Consider the following 25,566-nt stretch of genomic DNA (forward strand, 5'->3'; position numbering starts at 1 on the left):
GCGTTTGCGGATGGGATAGCCCCCTGTATATGCATGTCTAAAAATTTATGTCATCGAATTTAATCGTTTCATCACAAATTACTCTTCATCGTAGTCACTAAATTTGAACTGATTGAATTTGTGGACATTCAATGTCATAGCACAGGTTGGCTGATCTCTTGTCATTCCACAAGAAATTCAATACCACGTGACATCATGATGGTGGTCCACTCGGTCAAAATTTGGATGCCCTCGTGCCTCAAGTCCTCACCAAACTCAGACACAAATGATTAGGTCCTCACTTTACAACTGAAAGAGCGATATAGCGTGATGCTTGATCACCTCAGATGTCTAAGAACGCTACATCTGAATCGGAGAACAACATCAACGTGATATGAACAGGCTTCGACCCTTGTGTATCACACTTCAACCACTCAAGTCTCCGAGGCATGTCCTCGTTCTCAGATAACCAGCAACCATCGTCATCTCAGTTCTATCCACCACAATCAGCGCAGCCATATAATTCAATATTTGGAGGTCCTAGCAGCGATGCTGATCCACCACCGTCTTCTCTGCCGGAGCCTATCCGGAGAACTAGAGGATCTCTATTTGGTGGACCGAGCGGACTCGATGTCATTCCCGAGCAAAGAAATGTCTCTGACTCCATGGATATGGGTGGATTTGAGGGCGAAGAGGATGACTTTGACGTGATCATGCGCGAGAGGCCGTTAGACGCCTATTATGGCTCTGATGGAGACAGCTTTCGAGGAAGTGATGGAAGCAAAGGTGAAGATGCCGTCGAGAGAAGGCCGGAAGCAGAGACCGGCCCTCGCTGGAAGGGCAAACAGCCGATTCTCCCATCTTCGCCCTTGGAGATACGGACACGACCTGAACCAGCGGCCACGACATATGTACTTGACCGTGGCCTTGATCTGCCAACGGGCGTGGAGCGCCCAAATCGCTGGAATGGATATCCTTCCACGTACAGGCGACTTATCGCAGACGAACGGGGAGCCTACGAAGCAATAGTTGCTAATCGGGCTAGAGACCTTGCTGCTCATCTATATAATGCTTATACTATCCGCAATAAACGTGATCACACTCGAGGCACGTCTCAGGATCCCCAAGAGCCTGATGGACAAGAACGAATTTTTCCACCTAGACGCTGGGTCGCATGGCCGAGGCCTGCTGCCAATGTACCGCGTCCCGATGAGATAATCCACCGCCAGCTTGATGGACCTGGCACACTACGAATGCCACCTGATTTGCGACCAAGCGCGGAACTGGAAGAGTCTATCATTGCAACTATGATGAAACATGCTAAGCAGACCTTCATGGCACGGGAATCGGATTTGGAAGAGGTGAGGGTCAATCGTGTGAGGAGGGACGGTACCCCGGACAATATGAAAGATGAAGACATGAAAGATTCCGAGGATGAGAAGGGTGAAGATCCCAAGCCAGATGCAGTGCCGCTTCAACCGGTCGTCCAGGCCGATGACGGTGTATCGAGACAGCAACTACGTCCACTATCTCGAAACATAATCGCCCAGGTCGACCGCCTTTTGATGGGGTTACATCATTCTGTGAAGAGTCGCTTTCACGACGCCGACTCCGGTAGCGAGTCCGACGATACAGGCTACTCTGAGACATCCCGCTCACGATCTAGACAGGTGAGCGGAGGCAGAAGCCGGTCGCGTGGCCGTAAGCGGGCCCGTCGGCTCTCGACTCATTCGCAAAATTCAAGCCATCGGTCTAAAAGCGTTCGATCCTCAACTGCAGCCAGCACTCAGAACGGAATTGTGCGGAGTACGTCACGATCTCGTGGGAGGTCTCGAACCTCTAGAGGCAGTGGTGAACTTTCCACGATGAGATACAAGCTTGGGCTTCGCGACTGGAGCGAGGTCATGGGCATTGCTGCAATGACGGATCTTCCAAATGCAGCGGTAATGCGTGCTTCAAAGCGATGTGCCGACCTCTTTGGAGAAGACATGACATTCCGGACGTTCCACGAAGGCCGATTCAAGAAAGTCTCTCGGCTAGAGGAATCGTCTCGGTCTGGCTGGCAATGGCAGTACTGCGAGAGCGAATCCGACGCAGAGATTCTACCTGAACCAGAACGGGCGAGCTCACCACCAGGTCCAGGACCAGCTCTTTCTCCGCGTAAACGCAAATCACAGCCGAGGGTGCAATCACGGTCGCAATCACAACCACGGCGACATCGCTCAACTTCAGCTGCCCTCCCGTCATCTTCGACCATCGCTGTCGTGATTCAAAGCCCCGGTCTTGTTCCTGTCGCTGTTCCTGAGAGCCAGACTGGTTCCGGGACCCAATCCGCACCCCCTCAAGCGTCACAAGCACAACAAGCGCCTAAAGGCAAGGGTGAACATCGTAAAGCTGATCTTATCTGCCCGATTAAACGATGCTCGCGGCATACAAAGGGATTCTCACGGACATGGAATCTTAATTTGCATATGAAGCGGGTGCATCCAGGGTATACACCTGTGGAAGGCGAGCGATCTCGGTCTCAGAGTACGCCTGGAGGTGTCGAACTGATTGAGATTGACTAGCTAGATTTTTTGTACATAGTATGATACCGACTTGTTATATTCTCTATTAAAGGCTCAATACTTGGGAGATTATTGTAGATGGTTCCTTTTCTCCAAGTCAGTTGTGAATATTCACCCAATCCACTTCGGCTGGTCCTTCCCAAAGTTGGCTGTATAGTTCCCCCCATACTAAGCAATTTGTTGGAGAAGATTCTGGTATTACCGTTACACTATCCGGGACGGCGAGACAGTATATCGTATATCATTCGTCCAAAGTGCCGAGGCGGTATCAATAAAAGCTCTCTATTTGCCCGGTTTACCGGTCGTGGTAATTTATGAATTTACATTACCATAAAGTGGAGAGCTCCCCAGCACAGTTCAAGGCCATACTTGCCATCGACTCAATTAATAATCTCCAAAAGACATATAAATGAGACCAAAGGGCATAGAGATTGAAGAAAAGAAAAAGACTCTTGAAATTTCCTTGCCGAGTCGAGCATCAGCAAAGGGGAAGAAACCAGTTCCCCTCAGGAATGACATCAACTATCAATCAACCTCCTTCTCAAATAATCCGCACTTTGCCCCCGCTTAGCATCCAACTTCCCTTCTGAGCTCCAGCCCATTTTCACCTCTCGACACATCGGCGCGAACCCCGTCCTCGGTGCTTCTCGGGCCCAAAGAGCAATCACCGTCCAGCGCCACAGCTCCCAGCAACGGACAAGACCGTCCCTCCGCAAACGACCGAGCACCTTTTAAAGCCTTCTCCAAATCCCACTCCCTCCCCGCACATCTGACCGATCTGTTCCCGCGGCTTCTTTTCGCCTTGTACTTTTAGCCCTGTCCCTCATTCCCCCGCAGCCCTCGGATCCCTTCATAATGGACCGCATCGTCCGTCCTGTCGCCCGCCAATTGCTGCGACCCCGTCCGCGATACCCTTTTGCCATTCCGTCCGCGCCTGCTGCGAAGAGACTATACACCATGGGACCCAATCGGCCTGAGGTGCGTTACTTGTTGGTCGGAGGTGTTAGAGATATTGAGTGTTGGCTCTGACAATTTGGTACAGTTGAAAGATAAGTCCCTCTTCATTGATAAGTGTTATATCAATGGCGAGTGGGTTGGTGCCCAGTCGGGACAGACCTTCGAGGTTCACGGTAAGGACTGAATACAAGAAAGGACTATCGGCGCTATATTCGGATGCTGATCTCATATTTTCATTTGCAGACCCCGCCACTGGCGAACTCATTGGAACTTGCCCGGAGCTCGATACCGCCGACGTTGAGAAGGCCATCCAGGCTGCCTCGGAGGCTTTCCCTTCATTCCGCACAACCCTGGCCCGTGAGCGTGCACGCATGCTGCGCCGGTGGTACCAACTCATGATGGATAATGCAGAGGACTTGGCCAAGTTGATCACCTGGGAGAATGGCAAGCCCTTAGCCGACGCAAAGGGCGAGGTGAACTATGCGGCCAGCTTCTTTGAGTGGTTCAGCGAGGAGGCGCCTCGTACGTACGGCGACACTATTCCAGCCACGGTGCCGGGTAACCGGGTGATCACCCTTAAGCAGCCGGTTGGTGTTTGCGGTCTAATTACCCCGTGGAACTTCCCCGCTGCGATGATCACCCGTAAGATCGGCCCGGCTTTGGCGGCTGGTTGCACCGTCGTTGCCAAGTCTCCTTGCGAGACTCCCTTCACTGCGAATGCTCTGGCTGAGCTCGCCCACCGGGCGGGTATCCCTAAGGGTGTTGTTAACATTGTCACTGCCTCTAAAAACACTCCCGCCGTGGGTGAGCTTATTACTACCCATCCGGAGGTGCGCAAGGTCTCCTTCACTGGCTCGACGAACGTCGGCCGTCTGCTCATGAAGCAGTCTTCCTCCACTATCAAGAAGGTATCCTGGGAGCTCGGCGGTAACGCGCCCTTCATCGTCTTCGACGACGTCGAGGACCTCGATGCTGCCGTAACCGGTGCCATTACCTCCAAGTTCCGTAGCTCCGGCCAGACCTGTGTCTGCGCGAACCGGATCTACGTGCAGAAGGGTATCTACGATGAGTTTGCCAAGCGCTTCGTCGCCAAGGTCAAGGACTTTAAGCTTGGAGCTGGCTTCGGGGAGGGCATCACCCATGGCCCCGTCATCCACGAACGTGCCGCTGCCAAGGCCCACGAGCACGTCCAGGACGCAACCTCCAAGGGTGCCAAGGTCGTCATTGGTGGCCAGAAGGCGTCCGCTCTGGGTCCTAACTTCTACGAGCCTACTGTGCTGACTGGCATGAGCAAGGATATGCTTATCGCGTCCGAGGAAACCTTTGGTCCCGTGGCGGGTCTCTTCCCTTTCGAGACGGAGGATGAGGTCATTGAGCTTGCTAACAAGGCCGAGGTTGGTCTGGCCGGTTACTTCTTCAGCGGCAACGTGCGCCGCATCTTCCGCATTGCCGAAACACTGGAGGTTGGCATGGTTGGTGTCAACACTGGACTGATTAGTGATGTTGCCTCGCCGTTCGGTGGTGTCAAGCAGAGTGGTTTCGGTCGCGAGGGCAGCAAGTATGGTATTGATGAGTTTATGACCATTAAGAGCGTCACTTTTGGCGGTATGGGGGAGCCTCTGCAGGCATAAGCTTCTTCCTCTGGTGATGGGCTAAGTAGAATGGAGATGGATTGGACTTGGAAGTTTTGGATATATCCAGCGGCCATGGACTGAGATACAAAAATTTAACGAACATCTTTTTACCTTTATCAAAATTTCCTACCAACTTGAATACTTTCTGAAAAGATCACTGTAGTTGATGCTTAAACTCTCCTTCTCTCTTTGCCACCTAATTTTGAGCTCGATCACGTGATCCAAGGAATATTGCGCGTGAGAGACCCTCAGACTCGACCGCCTTCATTGACCTACACGCTTTGCACATACATTGAGACGTACATCTAGCCCTCGAAGGGTTAATAGTCTCACTCATCTTCTGAAATGACATGAAATTACCACCATGCGTCAATCACTGAGCCTCCTGGCGGCTATTTCTCGCACTCAGCCTTCAAAATTGAAGAAGCCAGCGATCAGTCTAGACCATGTAAGTGGATTTTGGTGCTCGAGCAAGTGAACCTTGAGACTAATAATAGGTACAGTTCATCCAAAGACAAAGGGTTTTGTCACTCTGGCGTGATATTGTGAGGGCATTGCACAGTATGATGACCCTCGACGTAGTACCCCTGTCACTCAAAACCGCTTATCTCATTTTCATTCTACAATTAGAAGCTCCACCTTCTCCTACACGAGATGAGTTACGCTCATATGCTCGACACGAGTTTGAGCGGAACCGTGAAGTGACAGATTTGGTAAGTAGCCCTACCCTGTAGATTTCGGGGTTAACGACATTGCTAATTCAGGCCTTGACAGTCTCACATACGCTATCTGATCTCGGTATGTTGCCCTTCAAGAATCTTATATCGGTTTGACGCTTACAATCTGAAGACAGGGAAAGCTGAATTCGAGACTATGAGGCGATACATCGACGAGCAGATCACTGGATGATTCTTGTTCATTGCAAACGCTTAAGATCCATGTTAGACTACTGTATACTATCATAATAAACTGCACCTCCTCAATCAAATCCGGGGCATAAAATCATCACTCATTTCTTCTAGATGTAGCACGCGATCTCAGTATGCTTGAGCTGCTTGCGGCTTTCGCGGGAGAATCTTGAACCTCGCATCGCCCTCGTGAATCAGCCGCGATCCAGCTTCCCAGAACTCCCGAGATGGGTCTGCTTCTGTGATCATCAGTCTTGACTCTATCGCCGAAGGTTTTGTGTATGGATGCTCGTATGTCATCACAGGATAGTCGGTGGGCGTACCTGTTTGAAAGATATCGGAGTCCTTGAGACCGGCTAGACGGGTGCAGCACGTCAGGATCCCGGTGTAAGTGAGCACGATGCAAATGAACACGAAAACAGTCTCAAAGTAATAGATCCCTCGCGGATAAATGCTGGAATGCCCATGGTAGGCGACGATGTCCCACCGAATGGTGACCATCGCCCACATCATGTTCATGGCGAAGAAGCCGATACTCGCTAGCAAGAAGGAGAGAGTGGATGGCTATTACGAACAGAAGTAGTTAGTTGGATCTCAACTTAAAAAGTGTATCCCGGTGTCGACGTACTCTTGCCATCCTGTCAACCTTCGATGCTCGAACCTCCACAACCGAGGCCCAGATCGCAATCTCGAAAGACACGACCCAGAGAGCGATTTCTCGAACACTTTGCACCCAATGCCAAGATAGAATCCACCTCTGGCTTCTATCAACTGTCTTCACAGTGGAGCCAATATATAACGCGAGCTCCGCAACGCAAAGAACACCCATAAGACCAAAAATTACTCCGTGAACAAGCATCAAGACGATTGACACTCGACCTGTGGACCACTCTTGGAAGCGGTTGATGAACCGGTAGAGGAGGAGGAGGATTGTCCATAGTGCGAACAGGTATGTCAGTTCTTCTATAATGAATGCAAGTTGAATAGCTAATTTCACCGTCGTGTCGGCCAGGTAAATGCTGTAAACGATGGCCGGCATAAGGTTGGATCTAGAATACTTCATCATGAGCACTGTTTCAATGGAGCGCAGATATATGATTTTCTGGGGGTGATGGTAGAAAGAAGGTATTCATTACTTTCATTACTCACATGGCATAGCTTATGAGTGATATAACGAGTATCTTGAAGAGAACGATGCCGGCTTTCGTCCCACGTTTACGAATTATGATCGCAGCAGCTAGAATTCCCAGGGAGGTGACGATTAGGAGAAAGCTGAATGCGGCCCGAATTTGATAGACAGATTTGAAATTTCCAAGGTCTCCAGGAGTGTATGTGGCACTCCAGTCCGCTGTTGTCCTAGAGCGTTGTGTGATCCTCTTGTATGGGTGAATATAGTGCGGTCTATGCTTGGACCACACTAAGTGATAGGCTGATGAGCGACTACCAGATGCTGGATGTTGAGCGTCCAAACGCGCTTCGGCGATATGATTGCGAGAATGTAAACGATTCTAAAAGGATGAACTGGTGGATAAATATTTTACAGCTGGCCATTGTCGTTGATTTGTACTATCTGTACTATCCCTGTGTTATGAGGCTGATATCTGTGGGGGCAGGATCTATTCTAGCTCACTAGCCGACTAGACAACATCAGCCTAAATCGGGAAATAACTTAAGATACAGTAGTGAGCTTTGTAGCTATTCGCAGTCAGAATTTGTAATTATCATGAGATACAGTAGTGAGCTTTATAGCTATTCACAGCCGGAATTTGTATTTAGCGGAAGTAATCTTGATACTTGGGCGCTGTCCCGCCTGTGTCCCTTATGAAGGATTGCTGCGCCTCCTATTGAGTACCTGGAGTGTTTCGGCGCCAAGATTACAATTGTGCAGGCAAGAAAAGGGCGGATTTATGCCCTGGGCGCTACTTTTAAGTCTGGGCATATATTTTCAGGATACGCGTGGTCCTTCGATCATCAAACTCATGGCTATCGTGGTTATTTGTCAACGATGATGATGACACTGGGTCTGATTTACAAATACTGTGACCAATGAGATTGTTCTATATCTATTTATATGACTGTACCCTCACGCGGCAAAATGGTGAGGGGAGATCTCAAAGCTAACCGTTTACCCTGATTACATCTTACGCATTCTCGCCTAATTTTCTGAGGCAATAATAGATCCAGGCCCCATCGGCGGCTTGCTTCCCTCCGGCTTCACTTGCGTGAAATTCTCAATGAGATTCTCGGCCGCTTTCTCGCCAAAGAACATCTTCTCCACATTCATGCCGTCCTCGATATGGTCACGTCCACGACGGAGCATCTCAGCCTCATAGGTAGCGATAGCTCGCTCTAGCGCTTCCGCATCAGTTGTTTCATCGAAGTCCACATCCTGGTTGTCGCTTATCTCAGCAGAGATGCTTTCGAACAATCGCAACGCGTCATACATTGCTTGATTGACACCCTCGCCGTTAGGTGAGGCCGCGTGCGCCGCATCTCCAAGCAGGGCAACGCCCGGAGAGCGTTTCCAGGAATCCTGACTCTGGGTCTCATCGTAGCCAGCATCATCGGCCTTTGGAAGGAGAACTTCTGGCTTGAGTCTGCACCAGGGCCAAACGCGCCAGGGACCCTCAGCATGGGCAACAAAGTCGCGGAGATGTTCTGCCCAGTCACCATAGAATCCAGTAGGTGCAAGCAGCGCCGCACGGGTCTTGTCGATGTTGGTCACGTCGAGCTCGCCACCGGATCGAGTCAGGTCTTGTGGTCCCTTGATGCCCATATAGACACGGTAGGAACGATCGGACATTTGCTGTACGCACAGGATAGCGTTAGCACTCGTGGTGAGTGAGTTTCCGGTTCCTATCATCTCGCTCGCAGCATGATACCGTGGGTTGTCGAGTGATAGTCGGCCCTCGATGAACATAATTCCTGAATACTCAGGGTTTGCAGGTGTGATCTATAAGAAAATCAGTATTTGGCTTGAAGGGCCCATTGCACGTATCTTGCTTTGCTTACAAGTTGCCGCACTTTACTCCAAGCGCCATCGGCACCCACAATGAGCCGGAATCCAGTCTCTGTCGAGCCATCTGTAAAATGCAGCTTGATATCTTTGGCACCCTTCTGCTCGTGGTGTGTGTCGCGCTCAATGGCTCTCAGGGCCTTGCCCCAACGAATTCGATGAGATGGTAGGGAATCCAATAGTATCTGCCGGAGCTGGAGACGGTCGATCTCAGGAGCATCGCGCTTTTCGCCAAATTTCACGCAATAATCACCCTTGTAGTTCTGGACAACCATACTTGTCGCATCACGTCGTGCCAGTTTCTCGAAATGGTCATGTAGACCAGCGCGTCGTAATGCTTCCTGGCCTGTCGGACCGTGGATATCTAAAGTGCCACCCTGGAAGCCCGGCTCTGGCACTGAAGATGCATCACGCTCAAAAACGACGTAGTCGATATCAGCGCATTCCAAAAGGCGCGCAAATGTAAGTCCACAAGGACCGCCGCCGACAATAGCGATTGGCGCTGGCTTCGAGCTGGACATATTATGTATATCTGCTTTCACTCTCTCAAGAAATCTTCGAGCGATAGATTAGATTATCCACCGAGACTATCGGACCTTGGCGTGTGGTTGGTTTAGAAATATTTAATGAAAGATGAAGATGTCCAGGGATTGTCGACTCAAACACGCCCACGTTGAGGCCTTATATACTCATGATCGGGTTTTGGAGTTTTCTCACTCGCCCCTTTTGCGGATTTTGGCAATGTTCCATAGCGACCCAGAGTTTTTTTGGGGCTCACCTGTATTCATCGCGGTCCATCGTGTAAATATTGACCCTCGGGGGGTAGTAAAGCCCGACGTGTGGATAAATGGAAGGCGGACTCAGCGTGCCGTCGGGCATTAGAAATTCCCGAGGCTGAGGGGGACATGTCCGAGACCCGAGATCAGCTGGTTGGGCATTCAACAGACAAGACATCGCAGGAAGGAAAATGGGACTATAGGGGTTATTCAAAAACTTGATCTCTACAATTTCAACATACGGATCTGCGAACCTATTAGAGTTATTTGCTTTGTTCGCGATGGTCAAACACACCACTACATATTCAGGATATCCACAAATGTTCTGCACTAGCCAAGTATCCCAGTCCATCCAGGATCCTTCTGACTCGGCCCTGAGCTGCATTAGGATATGATAGGTATCGACTTCCCGTTATTCTGTTCTTTGTTTTCAGGAATTTCCCCACCGGTTAGAAATGCGGAGTCATGTAAGTGAAGATCACCATCGTCCTACTGTAGGTAAGCAACACTTCGAAGTCCCTGATAGAATTAATGGATCTTTGATCTCTATGATATCAGTGCGGTGATACGATCCGAATCAAGTCTCCATTCTTGCTATACAGAGGCCCGACAAAAATAATCACGCTCTATACAGGCCCCACTGTTTTTTCTCCCCGATTTTATATTACTAAGAGACTATCTGATCAACCAGATGATCTCAAAATCGTATGAGGTAGGCGGAAGGGCAGGTGGCAAGTTCTGGCTGACCGCCTGACGTATAGAGGGGTGATTTTTTTGGTTGGACCCCTGTAGAACTGACCATCGATATAGCTTCTATGTGCTTTAAATACTGGGGCAATTAGCCCCGTGCCTTGTCAAGCTATCCATGTACTCAGCGGGATCCATATCCGCATGGGATTTGGCTTGCCACCTTGTACTCGCCATCCCCGACCGGGTTCCCCGCGTACCTTAAACAGCCATGGTGTCCTTTTGTAAATCGTGTCAGGTACCTTTGTAGGTGCAAATCGCATGGAGCCATTGGTCTGGGAACGCGTTACAATTTCTCCTTGATCACAATATTTCTTGGCAAACGAATCTAAACATGTACTTTTGACCAGATGCCGCTTAGAACTCCCGCCAATAAGGTTTGAGCGGCTGAGTTCGAAGGGATGCTCCGATCCCTTCATCATAAATTCTAATTAGTTTTCGGTTCCTTGGAAACGGCTGAGGCATCCGTCCCAAGTAGATGGTGGGGTGGCGAGAACCCTGGCCTAAGTTTACCAGGTTATTCCTCAACCAAAGCCAGCCTCGTCCTTAACATGCTTGGCTCTCAATAAGCGTCATAGACCAAGATGGTGGTCTCCGCTATCCGCGTGTCATCTCTCGTTTGGTTTGTTTAGGTTAATTCCCAAGTATATTAATGTGAAAAGTCCAGGATTTTTCCTCGTCTTGTTGAATAACTTCCTGTTCGATAGCTTCGATCTCCACTGAATATATCTACCCTTAATTCTCCATCAAGGATGGCAACACTACTTTATCCTTCCAATTCGGGCCTTGCGCGGGATGCTTCAATCAACTGCTCTACGCTACAACCATTACAACTATCTACATTGGGCACAACGCAATTCCCATGGCTATCACCTTTCACTCCAACTCAAAGCGAGAGGGATTTCCTGCTAGGAAAGCCATTGGAGGAACCGCTTTCCAATATGCCAGCTACAAACCAACAGTCAGAAACGCCAGAAACCCCAGTTCAACGGACTCGGCGGTCTTCAACGAAGTCTTCAACGAAGTCTACAAAACAGACCGAGGATATCAGCCCGGAGAGAGCCAAGCATCTTGAGCGCAATCGCATTTCCGCCAACAAATGCCGAAAGAAGAAGAAGAAGGAGCACGCAAAGATGCAGAGATTGTTGAACACGGAAACAGCCAAACACGCTTCCTTGCTGTCCGAGGTGGGCCTATTGAAGGACGAGCTGTGGTACCTCAAAAACATGATCTTTGAACACGCCAAATGCGAGCATCAAAGTATCAACAATCAGCTTGCCAAAATGACGCAAAGCGTCCTTGAAAGCAGCTCAGGGCAGCTTAAATGCCCCTCTCCGGCCTTTTCAACGAGTACGTGGTCCGATGGATCGGTATTAGAAGAACCAGGGGCACCTGAGCAGTCGGTCACCCTTCCAGCAGGGGTTGCTAGTTACGGGCGATGTCCTGAATCTATGTTTGATAGTTTTATTGATCTTCCGACCTGACTGCTGGTCTGACTGCTGGTCTTATAGCCAGGTTCTTTTCTTTTGAATTAAGGCAAAATTGTATTTAATGCGAGATTTTTATACGGTAGCCTATTATGAAACCCAATACGGCAGCATTGACGTCATATGATTCCAAAAGCTACAGTAGCTCTTGCGTGCTGTGCCCTGTACCTTGAAAAGGATTCAACTTCCGCGCATGGCTAACTCAAATCAAACATCTCATCTTAAACCCGCGGAGATACAGACAGGGTCATGAGACACGGACATCGTTCAACTATTCCGGCTCACTGAGCCTTCCAATCAAAATAGCAACCTTGCGGGTGGTTTGGCCCGACCGTTAGATTTCCAAACCCTCCGCAAACGAAAGCGACAGCCGCGCTGTCATGGACATGGGTTGAACGGCAACGGTGGAGCGAACGCAGCTCGTCGATTGTCTGGAAGACACAGCCGACCAATGGCTCTGGAAGTCTTCGCTGATCATGTGGGGCCGCAGCTCATCAGCAAACGAGGTTGAAGAACTGAAGCTTGCGAGGAATATTATGACGGTGATGTTCCATAAATTTTTAACACACAGCCCCACATTTCCGGGATTATATAATATTCTGCCCGCCAAATCCCGTGTGATGGAGCTGAGTTTATCAACTCCCACCAATTAATTTCTTTATGGCCGTTAAAATTATGAGTTGATGATTGCGAGCAAATTGATGAGGTCCAAAATTTCTTCGTTTAGGGGGTGATAGTAAAGTAAGCCGTATCCCTTGTACACAAATATAGTAGGCGGTGATGGCGGTGAGGTACAGAGTGTGTTAAAAACTTATGGAACATCACTGTATTATTAGCAAAGCTTCTGTACGGAGTAAGTTACTGTGCTCTTGTTCGGGCCTCATGTACCAGCCACTGATGTCACAAAGAGGCTTTGCCACACGCCACAGGCTACAGGTCAAACATGGGTCTTGTAGATCTCTGCATGGGCATCTTTTGATATAACAGCGCCATGACCCCATAGTCTTCCTCTGTTCTTCAGAGCTCTTACATCGAATGTGAACACTAGCCACAAGTACTCCATGATAATGATATGATGAATAATTTATTTCTCTGAAAGTCCTCGACATTCACCATGTCTAAGTCATTGAGTAACACACCTATCCATGGGCAAGAGATGGCCCAATTCACCCAGAAGGACATAATGGGTACTCTGTTTGAGACCACGGAAAGGTTTGATCAAGTTCTGTGACCATAGCTTGATCCGTATTCTAAGAATTGTGTCGCAGATATCAAAATTTGGAGCCTGTTGGTATGGGCATCTCGGGTCTTGTCTGGTATGATGTCCTTCTCAATTAAATGCCTGCCTGAAGCTAACTGTCTCTATCTGAAGCTCCGCAAGAGACCAAATTTCTCACTCGACCGTTGCCATAAAGAAACTCTATGCGCCATTCAAGACAGCCAATATCGCCAAACATATATACCGCGAGGTCAAATTATTGAAACAACTGCAGCATGATAACGTTCGTCACCCAATAACTACCCAAATAACATATTGACCAGGATGCAGGTTATTCACTTAAACGATATTTTTATCTCCCCATCTGAAGAAATGTAAGTACGTATGACCCATCTTGAAGGGATCGGGCTAATAGCTCGCAAGATATCTCGTCACCGATCTCATGGCGACGGATCTCCAGACCCTTTTAAAAACGAAGAAAGTCGACAATCAATTTACGCAATACTTTTTATATCAGATAATGGTAAATAGCCTCTCTACCCCCAGATTCAATTCTTGTCACTAATGTCGTTTCTAGCGAGGCCTCAAATACGTACATTCAGCCGGTGTCGTTCATCGCGACCTCAAACCAAGCAACATCCTAGTCAACGAAAATTGCGATCTCAAAATCTGTGACTTTGGACTAGCTCGCGTGCAAGAACGACAAATGACAGGTTATGTGGCGACAAGATACTACCGAGCACCGGAGATCATGCTCACATGGAGACGATACAATGAGAAAGTCGATATATGGAGTGCCGGGTGTATCTTCGCCGAGATGATGACGGGTCAACCTCTTTTCATGGGGAAGAATCATATCGATCAGTTCTGTGTCATCACACAGTTGCTGGGAAATCCACCGGATAATGTCGTTGCCAATATAACGAGTCAGAATGTTAGTGATCCAACCGCACCCGACCCTGATTTTGAATTGTGCATTGTGAACCATTACTAACTTTTATCCACTGCAGACTTTGACTTTTATCAGATCCCTTCCGAAGCGACCTCGTAAATCTTTGGCGACTGTCATCCCTAAGGCTAACAGAAAAGGTATTCAGCCCTTATTCCTTTGCTCAATTTGAATGTTTACTGACTTACACACCTACAGCAATCAACTTACTAGATAAGTTACTCCAATTCGATCCAGAAAAACGCTGTTCCGCCGTCGAAGCACTCGAATCCCAATATCTCGCCGCGTATCATGACCCTGAAGACGAGCCTACGGCACCACAGTCCTTCGACTGGTCATTTCTTGAAGCAGATCTTCCGATCGATGTCTGGAAGACTATCATGTACGCGGAGGTATTAGGGTACCACGAGAAGGCGGGCGGGCCCTTCCAGTGCGGGTCCTTCCAGTTGAATGGGCAATTTGATGGCATGGACCTGGGTTGATTCTCATTTGTGATGGGTGACTTATTTTCTTTTTCTCTCTCCTGGTGAACCGACTTATCAGTCTCTTTGAGCCTGTCTTTTGCATCTGAAAATTTAGCCGGGCGTTCTGTCTTTTCCTGAATACTTTTCTTTCCTTTTTTTCCTTTTTCGCGGTTATATGAGCGCGGTTATTGCAAACTATGAATGAACCATTCTGACGGGCTGATTTGATGTTTGACAGAGTTTCGTTCAAGGTTGATACACGTAAACGCTGCTCGATATCGTACAGAAGAAGCCAGGTATGTTTACATGACCGATTAGTTTGAGGTCTCTTGACGTAGGAACTCGAAATAAATCATCATTAAAAGTATCATTATTGAATTATCAAGGTACAATGATATATGGTATCCTAAGGAAGCCTATCTTATAGGCTAGAAAGCACGTTATAAAAATAACACCACGCCGATGATCAATGATCAAGTTCGCCCGTAGATCCACCCGTGTTGATTCGTAGATTCGTGTAGGCCCATGCGTTATTGTTATGTATTATTGAGCATTAAGTTGTTGAATCAGCCGATGCAATACATGTCTGGCATATGATATGATAGATGCAGACATGACTATCTCGGTCTGTGGTCGGATGTCGTCGTAGTCCCATCTAGACGCTCTCGGGGGCAGTCACCTCGGAGACAGCCGGCTGCTGCTCATGGTTGTGGTGGTTGCGGCGGGAATTGGCAACGTCCCTGAACGCGTACACGTTGGTGAACGCGAAGAGTGCCCTATTCCTCATGTTAGAGTTTCCTAGCTCAGAAATTTCCTACGCGCGGTGCATGGATAACTCACCACTCAACTGCGGCAATGACGATGGTCGCCTGAAGAGCGTGGCAGGTGGCATAGTTGCAGACATCAGGCTTGGGAATCATAGCTGCCAGCGCGATCCAGCCACTGAGCCAGAGGGCCATGGTGACAAACTCCATAGCAGGAATCACGAATTCATGGGAGAAGCGCGGCAGCCACAGAGGGGCGAGACCCAGGTAGGGAACTGCGACAGCGATAGTCCAGCAGCCATTGAAAAGCATGAAATAGATCACATTCGAGAACGACCAGTCATCGTATAGAGAGGCAATGACTGTGTTAAGGAGATTAGTATGAGTGACTGGCGACTTTCACGTGTCAATTGACGGGGCACCAACTGTAGGCTGTCAAGCCAATGGTAGCAAAGGCGAAGAGGCCCTGAACCAGGCGGATAGGATAGACCCAAGGCAACATGATGGGCGTGTATGGGACAATTGGTAATCTTGAAGCTCCGGAATATACTGTAATTGATCGAATTTGTGAAAGAGACTTTCTCCTGGTCGGGTTTCAGACTGTACGTATGTTGAACTGTGAGGAAAAGAATAAGATCCACTTCAGCCTCGCCGGGTGTCCACTGGGTTATATACTGAGGGAGCAGATTTCAGAGCTAGCAGAAGGTTGAGAAAAATTCTAATCCAAATGCATATCAGACCGAGGCGTTCCTGATTCGTGGCGAGACGTCATGGGGACCGTATATGCCTCGGAGTCGGGGAGACCCTGCAGGGCAAGCACTAACTCGAAGGAACTAGTCAATAGTCAAGGACTGAAGGCGCCGAGTTAGACCTCCGGGAACAACCCGATGTGAGGGTGGACCACGGAATCCCGGCAGGGACTCTTGATCGAAAAAGCTTTAGGGCGATTAAACTATGGAAAAGGCAATCCTTAGCCCCTGGTACTTTGGGCAAGAACCACATCTTGGCACGCCCGATGTTAAGCCCTGGGGGTTGGGTTCCTGTGCCCGCTCCCCGGATTTTGGCATGTATAGTCCAACAGGATGCATTTTGATCACGGTTTTACTGTACTCGCTAACACAAAAAAGAAAGCTCAAATCAATATTGACGATTCAATTGCCCGTGACTGAAATTTGGGCTGTACTTTGGCGCTACATCGGATTGGCAAACTCTGCCGACTCTGTGACGCTGGGTTTGTCGATCTCACATGAAAAGGAACCGAGGCCGTCCAAAGAGGATGCCAGAACGGGCGATCGTCCATCGGTTCCTCCGAATCTCGACCGCCCCCGACAACGAGAGAAGTAGTATACGTGCCTGCGACTGCCTGGCCCTGAAAGGGGAAAAAAGTCAAAAGATCAACAAGGAAAAAGCTTTTACGCCCATCAATGCCCGGTTTCGATGGGGTGGACTATATACGGAGTACTGTATTAGAGCTGGCTTTGCCTGATTAGTTAGTTGAAGGATTCACAAGTGGGCCTCATCTGCCCGACATATTCATGTCACGAGACTGTCCTTCCGGTTTAATACGAGTATCGTGAGCAGACCCGGATCGCGATATGCACCATGAAGTCATATCGGACTCGCCCGATCTCTGATCATTCTATCGGATGATACGATCATGATTTCAGAATGATGAATCGGGACACAGAGTCATGTATGGTGGAGATGAGAGCACCCCATATACAAAATCATACACTTCCAGGGCTATTCCTTTTATTTTACATGTGCCATGATCGGCTCCAAGTATAGCATAGTACACACACTTAGTGGCAGTAGTGCTCTGTACTGAACTTAGTTCTCCCTTGACAGCAGAGCCCGCACGGCATCCAAAACCCCGATCGCCTTTTCATCCGCCGGCTCAATCGCTGACCGAGCGGCATCCGGCTCCTTGGACGACGGCCTCTGCCCTGCCTCCTTCGCCGCCGCCTCAATGGCCGCATGTCGCTCTCGCCACTCGCGGTCCTCCTTGTCGCGGATTTCCAGTTCCCGAAGCCATGCGTCGCGCTTCTCCTGTGCCTTGCGCTCTTCCACCGCCTGCTCGAACTCCCGGCGGTGCTGGCGCTCTGTCTTGAAGTACATTCCTCCGGCGACGAGGGCGACTAGTGTGAAGGCTTGGGCATAGATACGGGCGCGGAACATGCGATTCATTTCGGCGGAGTCGCCGGCTCGCATGGATCGGTAGGCGCGGTAGAGGGCGTAGCATGTTGCGGCGCATCCTGTAGTGGTGAAGAGAAGAGGTTAGCATGTTGATGGGGGGAAATTGTACATGATTTGGGGATGAGACTCACCGAGTGGAATCAGAGGCTCTTCCTTCAGGCGTCGGGTAAATTTCTGGGCGCCAGTCTCTTCCTTGAATTGGCTGTCGTGAAGGAAGTAATGTTAGCGCACAAGCGATCTCGGTCGCGGTTGCCCTTCGATCTAGCTTCCATTGCTGCTCGAGTGATCACAGGTATTGCGTGACATACGGATTGTCCTCAAAGGACGAGGGAACAGGCTCGCGATTCATGATATGAGGGGGTCGTGGAGGATCTCTCGTGAGATATTGTGGTCGGATTGCAGGTCGGTCGCGCGATCGGAATACTCGGCTGAGCTAGTTTTCGTGGGGCATGAACGTATAGATACACTGGCCGAGATGAATGCTTCAGTTATCGACGCTGCCCAATTTCTTTAGTGTCGATTTAAAGTTGAGGTTGATGATTGTTGGTGACATGTAAGAGTTGCTTGGTCGAGCATGACGTCGCGAGGTCGCCAAGAAGTTTTTCTTGACAGCGATCGATGCAAGCATGGGCGGTAACACTACGAGGCGCCGTACAATTGTCTTGGTGTCTGGTCTTGTCGCGCTGGTTAGGCTGGATTGGATCAATGAGAGGCATGATGCAGTTCTTTACTATCTAGTCAATTGTCCATGGATTTTATGATATTTGAATTTAATAATAATAACAGTTAGTTAACTAGTTAACCGGCTCTGAACAGTAAAAGCACGCCATTTCTAGTCAAGTGGCTTCCCGACCGCCATTCGCTTATGTAAGATCTCAAAATGGCATCTTCTTGTCATTCTCTGAGACGTTATCACATCCTCTAGCTCTCAATTGAACAAGAATGATGACATTTGATTGCATATGACTTGAACATGTAACATCGAGTCTATTTCCATGTATCTATATCAAGCTAGCATCTGGCATTAGATGGATCTATAGTTAGTTAACTAACTAACTAACTAACTTAACTTATCAGTATCAAGTTGATGACATAAGTCTCTGGCTCCGATCGCGGTCCCCGCCTCCGCAAGAAAAAAGAGTCAGAGGGGCAAGAATTTCCTATTGGCCTTCGTACCCCTCTCCCAAGCCATTGAACTTTTTTGATTTCACCTTTTCGGGTGAATTTACATCGGTCAGAATCGCCATGTCTGAAGAGCCCATCATGAACGGGACGACGTCGCCCGTCAGTCCCAAGATGAGTGGCTTGGCTTTGACTGAATATACCGCCGCTCCAACTCCCCCTCCGAGCGCGCTGAGCGTATCCCCGGAGTGCCTCCCAACTGGGGCATTCCTAACGCTTTCCTACTCCCCAATGGATACCCCGATGTAAGCCACGACTTGTACTTTTCAAACTCAATTGAATTGTTCTAACCCGCGGCCGTGCGATATCCAGTATCTGCGATTGATCCTAACATCACGAGTCTATGATGTTATCGACGAGAGCCCTCTTCACCATGCCGTCAACCTCAGCAACCGGCTTGAGAGCCGAGTCCTCCTCAAACGAGAGGACTTGTTGCCCGTCTTCAGCTTCAAACTTCGCGGCGCCTACAACAAGATGGCTCATCTGAACCCCGAGCAGCGGTGGAAGGGTGTCATTGCTTGCTCTGCAGGCAACCATGCACAAGGTGTCGCTTATTCTGCTCGCAAGCTGAGAATTCCCGCTACCATCGTTATGCCTTCCGGTACCCCCGCCATCAAGCACCTGAATGTTGCCCGCCTCGGAGGCAGTGTGGTTCTCCACGGAAATGATTTTGATGCCGCCAAGGACGAGGCCCACCGCTTGGAGAAGCAGCATGGTCTGACCAACATCCCACCATTCGATGACCCGTACGTCATTGCCGGTCAAGGTACTATCGGTATGGAGCTGTTGCGCCAGGCGAACTTGGATAAGCTGGAGGCAGTCTTCTGCGGTGTTGGTGGGGGTGGTCTGATTGCTGGTATTGGTGTCTACCTTAAGCGTATTGCGCCTCAGGTCAAGATCATTGGTGTTGAGGCCCACGACGCTAATGCTATGGCTAAATCATTGGATGAAGGGGAGCGTGTCTTCCTCAAGGAGGTCGGTCTATTCGCCGATGGTGCGGCTGTGAAGTCTGTTGGAGAGGAGACCTGGCGGGTTAGCCGAGAGGTCATTGATGAGATCATCCAGGTCTCTACCGATGAGATCTGCGCCGCCATCAAGGATGTCTTTGAGGATACCCGCTCCGTCATTGAGCCCGCCGGCGCGCTTAGCCTCGCGGGTCTGAAGAAATACATCTCCAAGAACCCCAGCCCCGACACCGGCCGTGAGCTCGTTGCCGTTACGTCTGGCGCGAACATGGACTTTGATCGCCTCCGCTTTGTTGCCGAGCGCGCAGCTCTCGGTGAGAAGAAGGAAGCCCTCCTCAGCGTCAAGATCCCCGAGAAGCCCGGTGCATTCGCCAGGCTTGTCGAAGTCATCCTGCCCCACGCCGTAACTGCTTTCAGCTACCGCTATGCTGGTGATGACTCGGCCGATGTTCTCATGGGCATCTCTCTGTCTGCCCAGACCGGCCGTGACGACCTTGCTAAGATCTTGGAGGAGTTGGAGAATGCCGGCATGACCACCCGGGACCTGAGCGACGATGAACTCGCGAAGCGCCACGTGCGTTTCATGGTCGGTGGCCGCTCGGACGTAACTGACGAGCGTCTATTCATGTTCGAGTTCCCCGAACGACCGGGTGCGCTGGCCAAGTTCTTGACCACCCTCCGCCCCAACCAGAACATCTCCCTGTTCCACTACCGCAACTATGGCGGCGACGTGGGCAAGGTTCTCGCGGCGATCCAGTGTCCAGCTGCTGAGAAGGATGATCTTGAGTCCTTCCTCAAGGACTTGGGCTATCCGTTCAGCGAGCACACCGATTCGCCCAGCTACCAGACCTTCCTGCGTTCTTAATGAGCCTGCTTGTATTGCATCTCGCCCCTGTTCTAAATGCGGATATCCAGAGGAGATTTCGGTTGATGATGCATGTTGTTTTGTTTCTATTTTAGCGGTTTAAAAGTGCAACTCTTGTCTGATGTGCTTTCATTCCCCCTCAATTTTCGGCGTTTGGTCTCTAATTCGGAATAGACTACTGGGAAATCGGTTCCACCTTTACCATAACTTTTGTACATCAATATAAATCATCATATTTTGCAAATCCCCATTGAGCTGCTTGACAGACGGCTCTGCAAGATGTTATAATTCAAAATCTAAAATACCCTAAATCTATGATTTCAAAAGAGCTTTGGACTTTGTAGTATCTCATCGCGTTGTCTATCTGCCGTGTGCTTCGTAGTGTAGTGGGTCTCCTGCAATGCGGACTCGGCGACTCGGCAATACAAAAGCTCCGGGCAACAATCTTCCCATCGCGAGAACCCGCGGAGCACATCGTCAACGACGACTCGGCATCTCAATCGCTTGATCCAGAACCCAGGATCACCGAGGCACTGCGCCTCATCACCATCACTCCCTCATTCTCGACACAGCCGCAAAATGTTCTCCCTCCGCACCGTCCTCGGAGCGCCCAGCGCCCTCCGCCAGCTCCTCCCCTCCGTGTCTCGCCGATCGATTCCTGGCGCCATGTCTCTTCGTCCCTTTTCGCATATGATCCGGAATAGCCTGACGAGGCTGCGGGCTACTTCCTCCGGGAGCGACAGTGCCGTTGCTGTCACTGTTGGTGCGACTCGGCAGATTGAGCAGGTTCGCGGTATGAAGACCCGCTCTTCGGTCAAGAGGCTGTGTGATGGATGCAAGGTATGAATTTGGCACTCTGCGAGATTTTCGCTGTGTTTTCTGGATGGAAGTCTGGTCGTGGATACTGACTCAAAGCTCTAGCCTGTCCGCCGAAAGAACCGTGTGTATATTATTTGGTGAGTCCTGGACCTTGGCAGCTGTGGAGTTACCGACGAGAGTCCGATGTGCTAATTCGAATGTTACTCCAGCTCGAAGAACCCCAAGCACAAGCAACGACAAGGAAAATAGAGCGAGAGCCAATAACTCTCCTCTCTGCTTTTTGTTTCGACGGCATGCATGATTTGGATACCTCCGACCCCGGCCCGACTGGACGGAATCAGCATACGTGATATCTGGATTGAATTCGACATGGAAATCACATCGATTGATGTCCTTATACTCTGGTTATGAATGATCTGTCTGGCCAGGCCGGATACGTGGGATTTAGTCTCGACTCTTCAATTGGTGGCATACACTTGCATACTTGTTTCTCGCCCACAAATACTTTGGGATATCGCGGCGCTTGGGTCTTTATACTTGTACATTAGCTTTACGACTAGAATTGCTGGTCTTTTATGTTTCAATCAACTCGAACAATCTCTATACAAATTTCTCTCCACCCACATCCTCGACTTCTGAAGATTGAATGTCAGATTATTGATACTATTGCAACATGCGAGAATAACAATCTAAACGAATTCAATAACTATTAAACGTAAGCCATCTATGTACATTGGAAGGCCACTCGTAATGCGTCGTTCCTGAGAGGTCGATCATCACGTGATGTGTTCCTGGCTTCCCCGAACTTTTTTTCCCGCAAAAACACGCGCATTCAACTCAACTTGATTCGACCAATCTTGGTGTGAGTTGACCGTCGCCATGAGGACTCCTTCTCTTGCACGGTTGCCGTACCGTGCGGTGTCTGGCTTGACCAGTACTACCCGTTTCCAGTCCCAGAGCTTCCTGCGTCTGCGATGCGCATCCACGGCCGCATTGCGGCCCTCCGGTGTCGCGCCGGCTTATCAGTCGGTCATGAGGCAATGGGAGCAGCGCCGCAATGCTGCCTCTGCTAGTGCTTCTGCAGTGTGAGTCTGATTATAAAAATGGGTTTCCGCTGTCAAATGTTAATTCTTTGGGTGTATTAGTCTCGAAGCCGCTGCGGCGAGCCCGGACAGTCTGTCGCAGGCCGCAATTATCGACAACCTCGACCCCATTGAGGCTGCCCGCCTGGACAAAGTTCGCAACATTGGTATTGCGGTATATATCACTATGGAGATTCATATGGTCTATGATTATCGTGCTAACGGATTCCGCTTTACTTAGGCCCATATCGACAGTGGTAAGACCACCTGTACCGAACGAGTCCTCTTCTACACCGGTCGAATCAAGGCTATCCATGAGGTCCGTGGACGTGATTCTGTTGGTGCCAAGATGGACTCCATGGATCTGGAGCGTGAGAAGGGTATTACTATTCAATCTGCCGCCACCTTCTGTGACTGGGTCAAGAAGGATAAGGAGGGCGTTGACCAGAAGTACCACATCAACTTGATTGACACCCCCGGTCACATTGATTTCACCATCGAGGTCGAGAGAGCTCTGCGTGTTCTGGACGGGGCTGTCATGATCCTGTGTGCCGTATCCGGTGTTCAGTCACAGACCATTACCGTCGATCGTCAAATGCGCCGTTACAATGTCCCCCGTATCTCCTTCGTCAACAAGATGGATCGTATGGGTGCCAATCCATTCAAGGCCATTGACCAGATCAACACCAAGCTCAAGATGCCCGCTGCCGCCGTTCAGGTTCCAATTGGTGCCGAGGACGAGTTCGAGGGTGTTGTCGATCTGATCCGCATGAAGGCTCTCTACAACAAGGGCGAGAGCGGTGAAGAGATCTTTGAGACCGATGAAATTCCCGACAAGGTCAAGGAGATCGCACAGGAGCGGAGGGCTATGCTTATTGAGACCCTTGCCGATGTGGACGATGAGATTGCTGAGATCTTCCTGGACGAGGCTGAGCCTACTGAAGACCAGCTGCGCGCTGCTATTCGCCGCGCCACCATTGGTCTGAAGTTCACACCTGTCTTCATGGGCTCTGCCCTGGCCAACAAGTCCGTTCAGCCGATGCTGGATGGTGTCGTTGACTTCCTGCCCAACCCTTCGGAGGTTGAGAATCTTGCCCTTGACCAGAAGCGCAATGAGGCCTCTGTGAAGCTTGTCTCCTACAACTCGCTTCCCTTTGTCGGCTTGGCCTTCAAGTTGGAGGAGAGCAACTTTGGACAGCTGACCTATATTCGCGTGTACCAGGGTACTCTCCGCAAGGGTTCCAACGTGTTCAACGCCCGCAACAACAAGAAGGTTAAGATCCCCCGTATTGTGCGTATGCACTCCAACGAGATGGAGGAAGTTAGCGAAATCGGTGCTGGTGAGATTTGCGCCGTGTTCGGTGTTGAGTGTGCCTCCGGTGATACCTTCACCGACGGACAGATTGGTTACAGCATGTCTTCCATGTTCGTTCCCGAGCCTGTCATCTCGCTTTCCATCAAGCCCAAGCAGACCAAGGATGCCGCCAACTTCTCCAAGGCTATGGCCCGTTTCCAGCGCGAGGACCCCACCTTCCGTGTGACTTTCGACAGCGAGAGCGAGCAGACCATCATCTCTGGCATGGGTGAGCTGCACCTCGATATTTACGTGGAGCGTATGCGCCGTGAGTACCGCGTTGACTGTGAGACCGGTCAGCCCCAGGTCGCCTACCGTGAGACCATTGGCAGACGTGTCGATTTCGACCACTTGCTCAAGAAGCAGACTGGTGGTGCTGGTGACTATGCCCGTGTCATGGGTTGGATGGAGCCTACCGGTGCTCTCGAGGACAACAAGTTCGAGCAGCAAATTGTTGGTGGCAGTATTTCTGAGAAGTTCTTGTACGCTTGTGAGAAGGGTTTCAACCTCTCTTGCGAGAAGGGTCCCCTTATCGGCCACAAGGTGCTCGGCACCTCCATGGTCATCAACGACGGTGCCACTCACATGACTGATTCGTCTGAAATGGCTTTCAAGAATGCTACCCAACAGGCCTTCCGCAAGGCTTTCACTGAAAGTAACCCCGCTGTCCTGGAACCCTTGATGAAGACTGTGGTTACTGCCCCGTCTGAGTTCCAGGGTGACGTGATTGCCCTGCTGAACAAGCGTGGCGCCACCATCAACGACACTGAGACTGGCGTTGACGAGTTCACTATCTACGCCGACTGCAGTTTGAACGGCATGTTCGGTTTCAGCTCCAACCTTCGCGCTGCCACTCAGGGTAAGGGTGAATACACCATGGAGTTCAGTCACTACGAGAAGGCTCCCCCACAGGTCCAGTACGTTTTCACTCCATCGTAAAACTTTGACAGAACATCCTCATACTAATTCGGTTTTCCTCTTTCAGGAAGGAGCTCATTGCCAAGTACCAGAAGGCCCAGGCCGACCGGAACAAGAAATAGGCTTGCTCATTCACCCCAGGTCCTGCCTGAAATCCCTAACCTGGCCATCTTCCTTTCACCTCTTGTACAACCACCGCCATATTCCTCACATTCGACTTCCTCGGCCCAGGCAGGATCTGGGCTCTGTTCCACATCAAAAACAGCGCAAATCATCTTTGTTATAGAGAAGACAAGATTTTGTTCACAGTACTGTTGTGGTGGACTCAAGGCGCTCATTCTACTTTATTGCGTCATGGCATTATATCATCTTGCGTCTTTTTTTGGCCGGGACATGTACTCTAAAATTTGGGATATTATTTTTCTACTCTCCTGTCTGAACAATACAACTGAAGAATACATAGACCCTCGCACCACCAACTCTTTCTAGGTATCTTCTCATAGATCAAACGTCAATACCCTGTGATATCTGTCCCAATTGGAGGTGTGGTCCATTGTAGTCTAGAAAAACTTTGCTACATGGTTTGTAAGACTCTGCTTGCAAGGAGAGGTACTCATGGACTCATTGTTGCGTTTTACTCGTTGCACGTATCGTATCGCAAAGAAGAAGAGCGATAGGTCCCCTCATGACACATTGCCCTGCAACCCTCAGTCGAGAG

General features: G+C 49.9%; 12 protein-coding genes across 12 annotated transcripts; 8 read left to right on the forward strand and 4 right to left on the reverse strand.

Annotated features, from left to right (window-relative positions):
• Window positions 1-428: 428 nt before the first annotated feature.
• Window positions 429-2,546, forward strand: N7458_000788 (uncharacterized protein; the record flags this gene model as incomplete). The annotated part of the gene is made up of 1 exon (XM_056904182.1): window positions 429-2,546. The coding sequence occupies one exon, from the start codon at window positions 429-431 to the stop codon at window positions 2,544-2,546; it is 2,118 nt and encodes a 705-aa protein (XP_056771949.1).
• An 855-nt stretch (window positions 2,547-3,401) lies between these two features.
• On the forward strand, window positions 3,402-5,134 carry N7458_000789 (NAD-dependent succinate-semialdehyde dehydrogenase; the record flags this gene model as incomplete). The annotated part of the gene is made up of 3 exons (XM_056904183.1): window positions 3,402-3,524; window positions 3,589-3,676; window positions 3,747-5,134. 3 exons carry the CDS (start codon window positions 3,402-3,404, stop codon window positions 5,132-5,134), a joined length of 1,599 nt encoding a protein of 532 aa, XP_056771950.1.
• A 367-nt stretch (window positions 5,135-5,501) lies between these two features.
• On the forward strand, window positions 5,502-6,046 carry N7458_000790 (uncharacterized protein; the record flags this gene model as incomplete). The annotated part of the gene is made up of 4 exons (XM_056904184.1): window positions 5,502-5,585; window positions 5,641-5,850; window positions 5,902-5,935; window positions 5,991-6,046. The coding sequence occupies 4 exons, from the start codon at window positions 5,502-5,504 to the stop codon at window positions 6,044-6,046; spliced, it is 384 nt and encodes a 127-aa protein (XP_056771951.1).
• Window positions 6,047-6,174: 128 nt separating this feature from the next.
• Window positions 6,175-7,553, reverse strand: N7458_000791 (uncharacterized protein; the record flags this gene model as incomplete). The annotated part of the gene is made up of 3 exons (XM_056904185.1): window positions 6,175-6,609; window positions 6,674-7,094; window positions 7,195-7,553. Coding segments are annotated over 3 exons (1,215 nt in total), but the record flags the coding sequence as incomplete, so codon positions are not given.
• A 647-nt stretch (window positions 7,554-8,200) lies between these two features.
• Window positions 8,201-9,859, reverse strand: N7458_000792 (FAD-dependent oxidoreductase; the record flags this gene model as incomplete). Its single annotated transcript, XM_056904186.1, has 3 exons — window positions 8,201-8,998; window positions 9,058-9,574; window positions 9,840-9,859. The coding sequence occupies 3 exons, from the start codon at window positions 9,857-9,859 to the stop codon at window positions 8,201-8,203; spliced, it is 1,335 nt and encodes a 444-aa protein (XP_056771953.1).
• Window positions 9,860-11,336: 1,477 nt separating this feature from the next.
• Window positions 11,337-12,068, forward strand: N7458_000793 (bZIP transcription factor; the record flags this gene model as incomplete). Its single annotated transcript, XM_056904187.1, has 1 exon — window positions 11,337-12,068. The coding sequence occupies one exon, from the start codon at window positions 11,337-11,339 to the stop codon at window positions 12,066-12,068; it is 732 nt and encodes a 243-aa protein (XP_056771954.1).
• Window positions 12,069-13,185: 1,117 nt separating this feature from the next.
• On the forward strand, window positions 13,186-14,721 carry N7458_000794 (uncharacterized protein; the record flags this gene model as incomplete). Its single annotated transcript, XM_056904188.1, has 8 exons — window positions 13,186-13,283; window positions 13,340-13,387; window positions 13,444-13,573; window positions 13,621-13,664; window positions 13,714-13,813; window positions 13,868-14,262; window positions 14,318-14,379; window positions 14,438-14,721. 8 exons carry the CDS (start codon window positions 13,186-13,188, stop codon window positions 14,719-14,721), a joined length of 1,161 nt encoding a protein of 386 aa, XP_056771955.1.
• Window positions 14,722-15,358: 637 nt separating this feature from the next.
• N7458_000795 (MARVEL domain-containing protein) lies at window positions 15,359-15,969 on the reverse strand (the record flags this gene model as incomplete). The annotated part of the gene is made up of 3 exons (XM_056904189.1): window positions 15,359-15,479; window positions 15,544-15,829; window positions 15,894-15,969. 3 exons carry the CDS (start codon window positions 15,967-15,969, stop codon window positions 15,359-15,361), a joined length of 483 nt encoding a protein of 160 aa, XP_056771956.1.
• A 1,328-nt stretch (window positions 15,970-17,297) lies between these two features.
• Window positions 17,298-18,012, reverse strand: rcf1 (respiratory supercomplex assembly factor RCF1; the record flags this gene model as incomplete). The annotated part of the gene is made up of 3 exons (XM_056904190.1): window positions 17,298-17,722; window positions 17,795-17,865; window positions 17,972-18,012. The coding sequence occupies 3 exons, from the start codon at window positions 18,010-18,012 to the stop codon at window positions 17,298-17,300; spliced, it is 537 nt and encodes a 178-aa protein (XP_056771957.1).
• An 896-nt stretch (window positions 18,013-18,908) lies between these two features.
• Window positions 18,909-20,675, forward strand: N7458_000797 (threonine dehydratase, biosynthetic; the record flags this gene model as incomplete). The annotated part of the gene is made up of 2 exons (XM_056904191.1): window positions 18,909-19,022; window positions 19,158-20,675. The coding sequence occupies 2 exons, from the start codon at window positions 18,909-18,911 to the stop codon at window positions 20,673-20,675; spliced, it is 1,632 nt and encodes a 543-aa protein (XP_056771958.1).
• Window positions 20,676-21,254: 579 nt separating this feature from the next.
• On the forward strand, window positions 21,255-21,743 carry N7458_000798 (50S ribosomal protein L36; the record flags this gene model as incomplete). Its single annotated transcript, XM_056904192.1, has 3 exons — window positions 21,255-21,515; window positions 21,597-21,631; window positions 21,704-21,743. The coding sequence occupies 3 exons, from the start codon at window positions 21,255-21,257 to the stop codon at window positions 21,741-21,743; spliced, it is 336 nt and encodes a 111-aa protein (XP_056771959.1).
• A 630-nt stretch (window positions 21,744-22,373) lies between these two features.
• N7458_000799 (elongation factor G) lies at window positions 22,374-24,970 on the forward strand (the record flags this gene model as incomplete). Its single annotated transcript, XM_056904193.1, has 4 exons — window positions 22,374-22,579; window positions 22,640-22,751; window positions 22,818-24,847; window positions 24,916-24,970. The coding sequence occupies 4 exons, from the start codon at window positions 22,374-22,376 to the stop codon at window positions 24,968-24,970; spliced, it is 2,403 nt and encodes an 800-aa protein (XP_056771960.1).
• Between the last annotated feature and the right edge of the window lie 596 nt (window positions 24,971-25,566).

This window comes from Penicillium daleae, assembly GCF_028827525.1.
Source record: "Penicillium daleae strain IBT 16125 chromosome Unknown utg000001l_segment0_segment0, whole genome shotgun sequence".
NCBI lineage: Eukaryota > Fungi > Ascomycota > Eurotiomycetes > Eurotiales > Aspergillaceae > Penicillium > Penicillium daleae.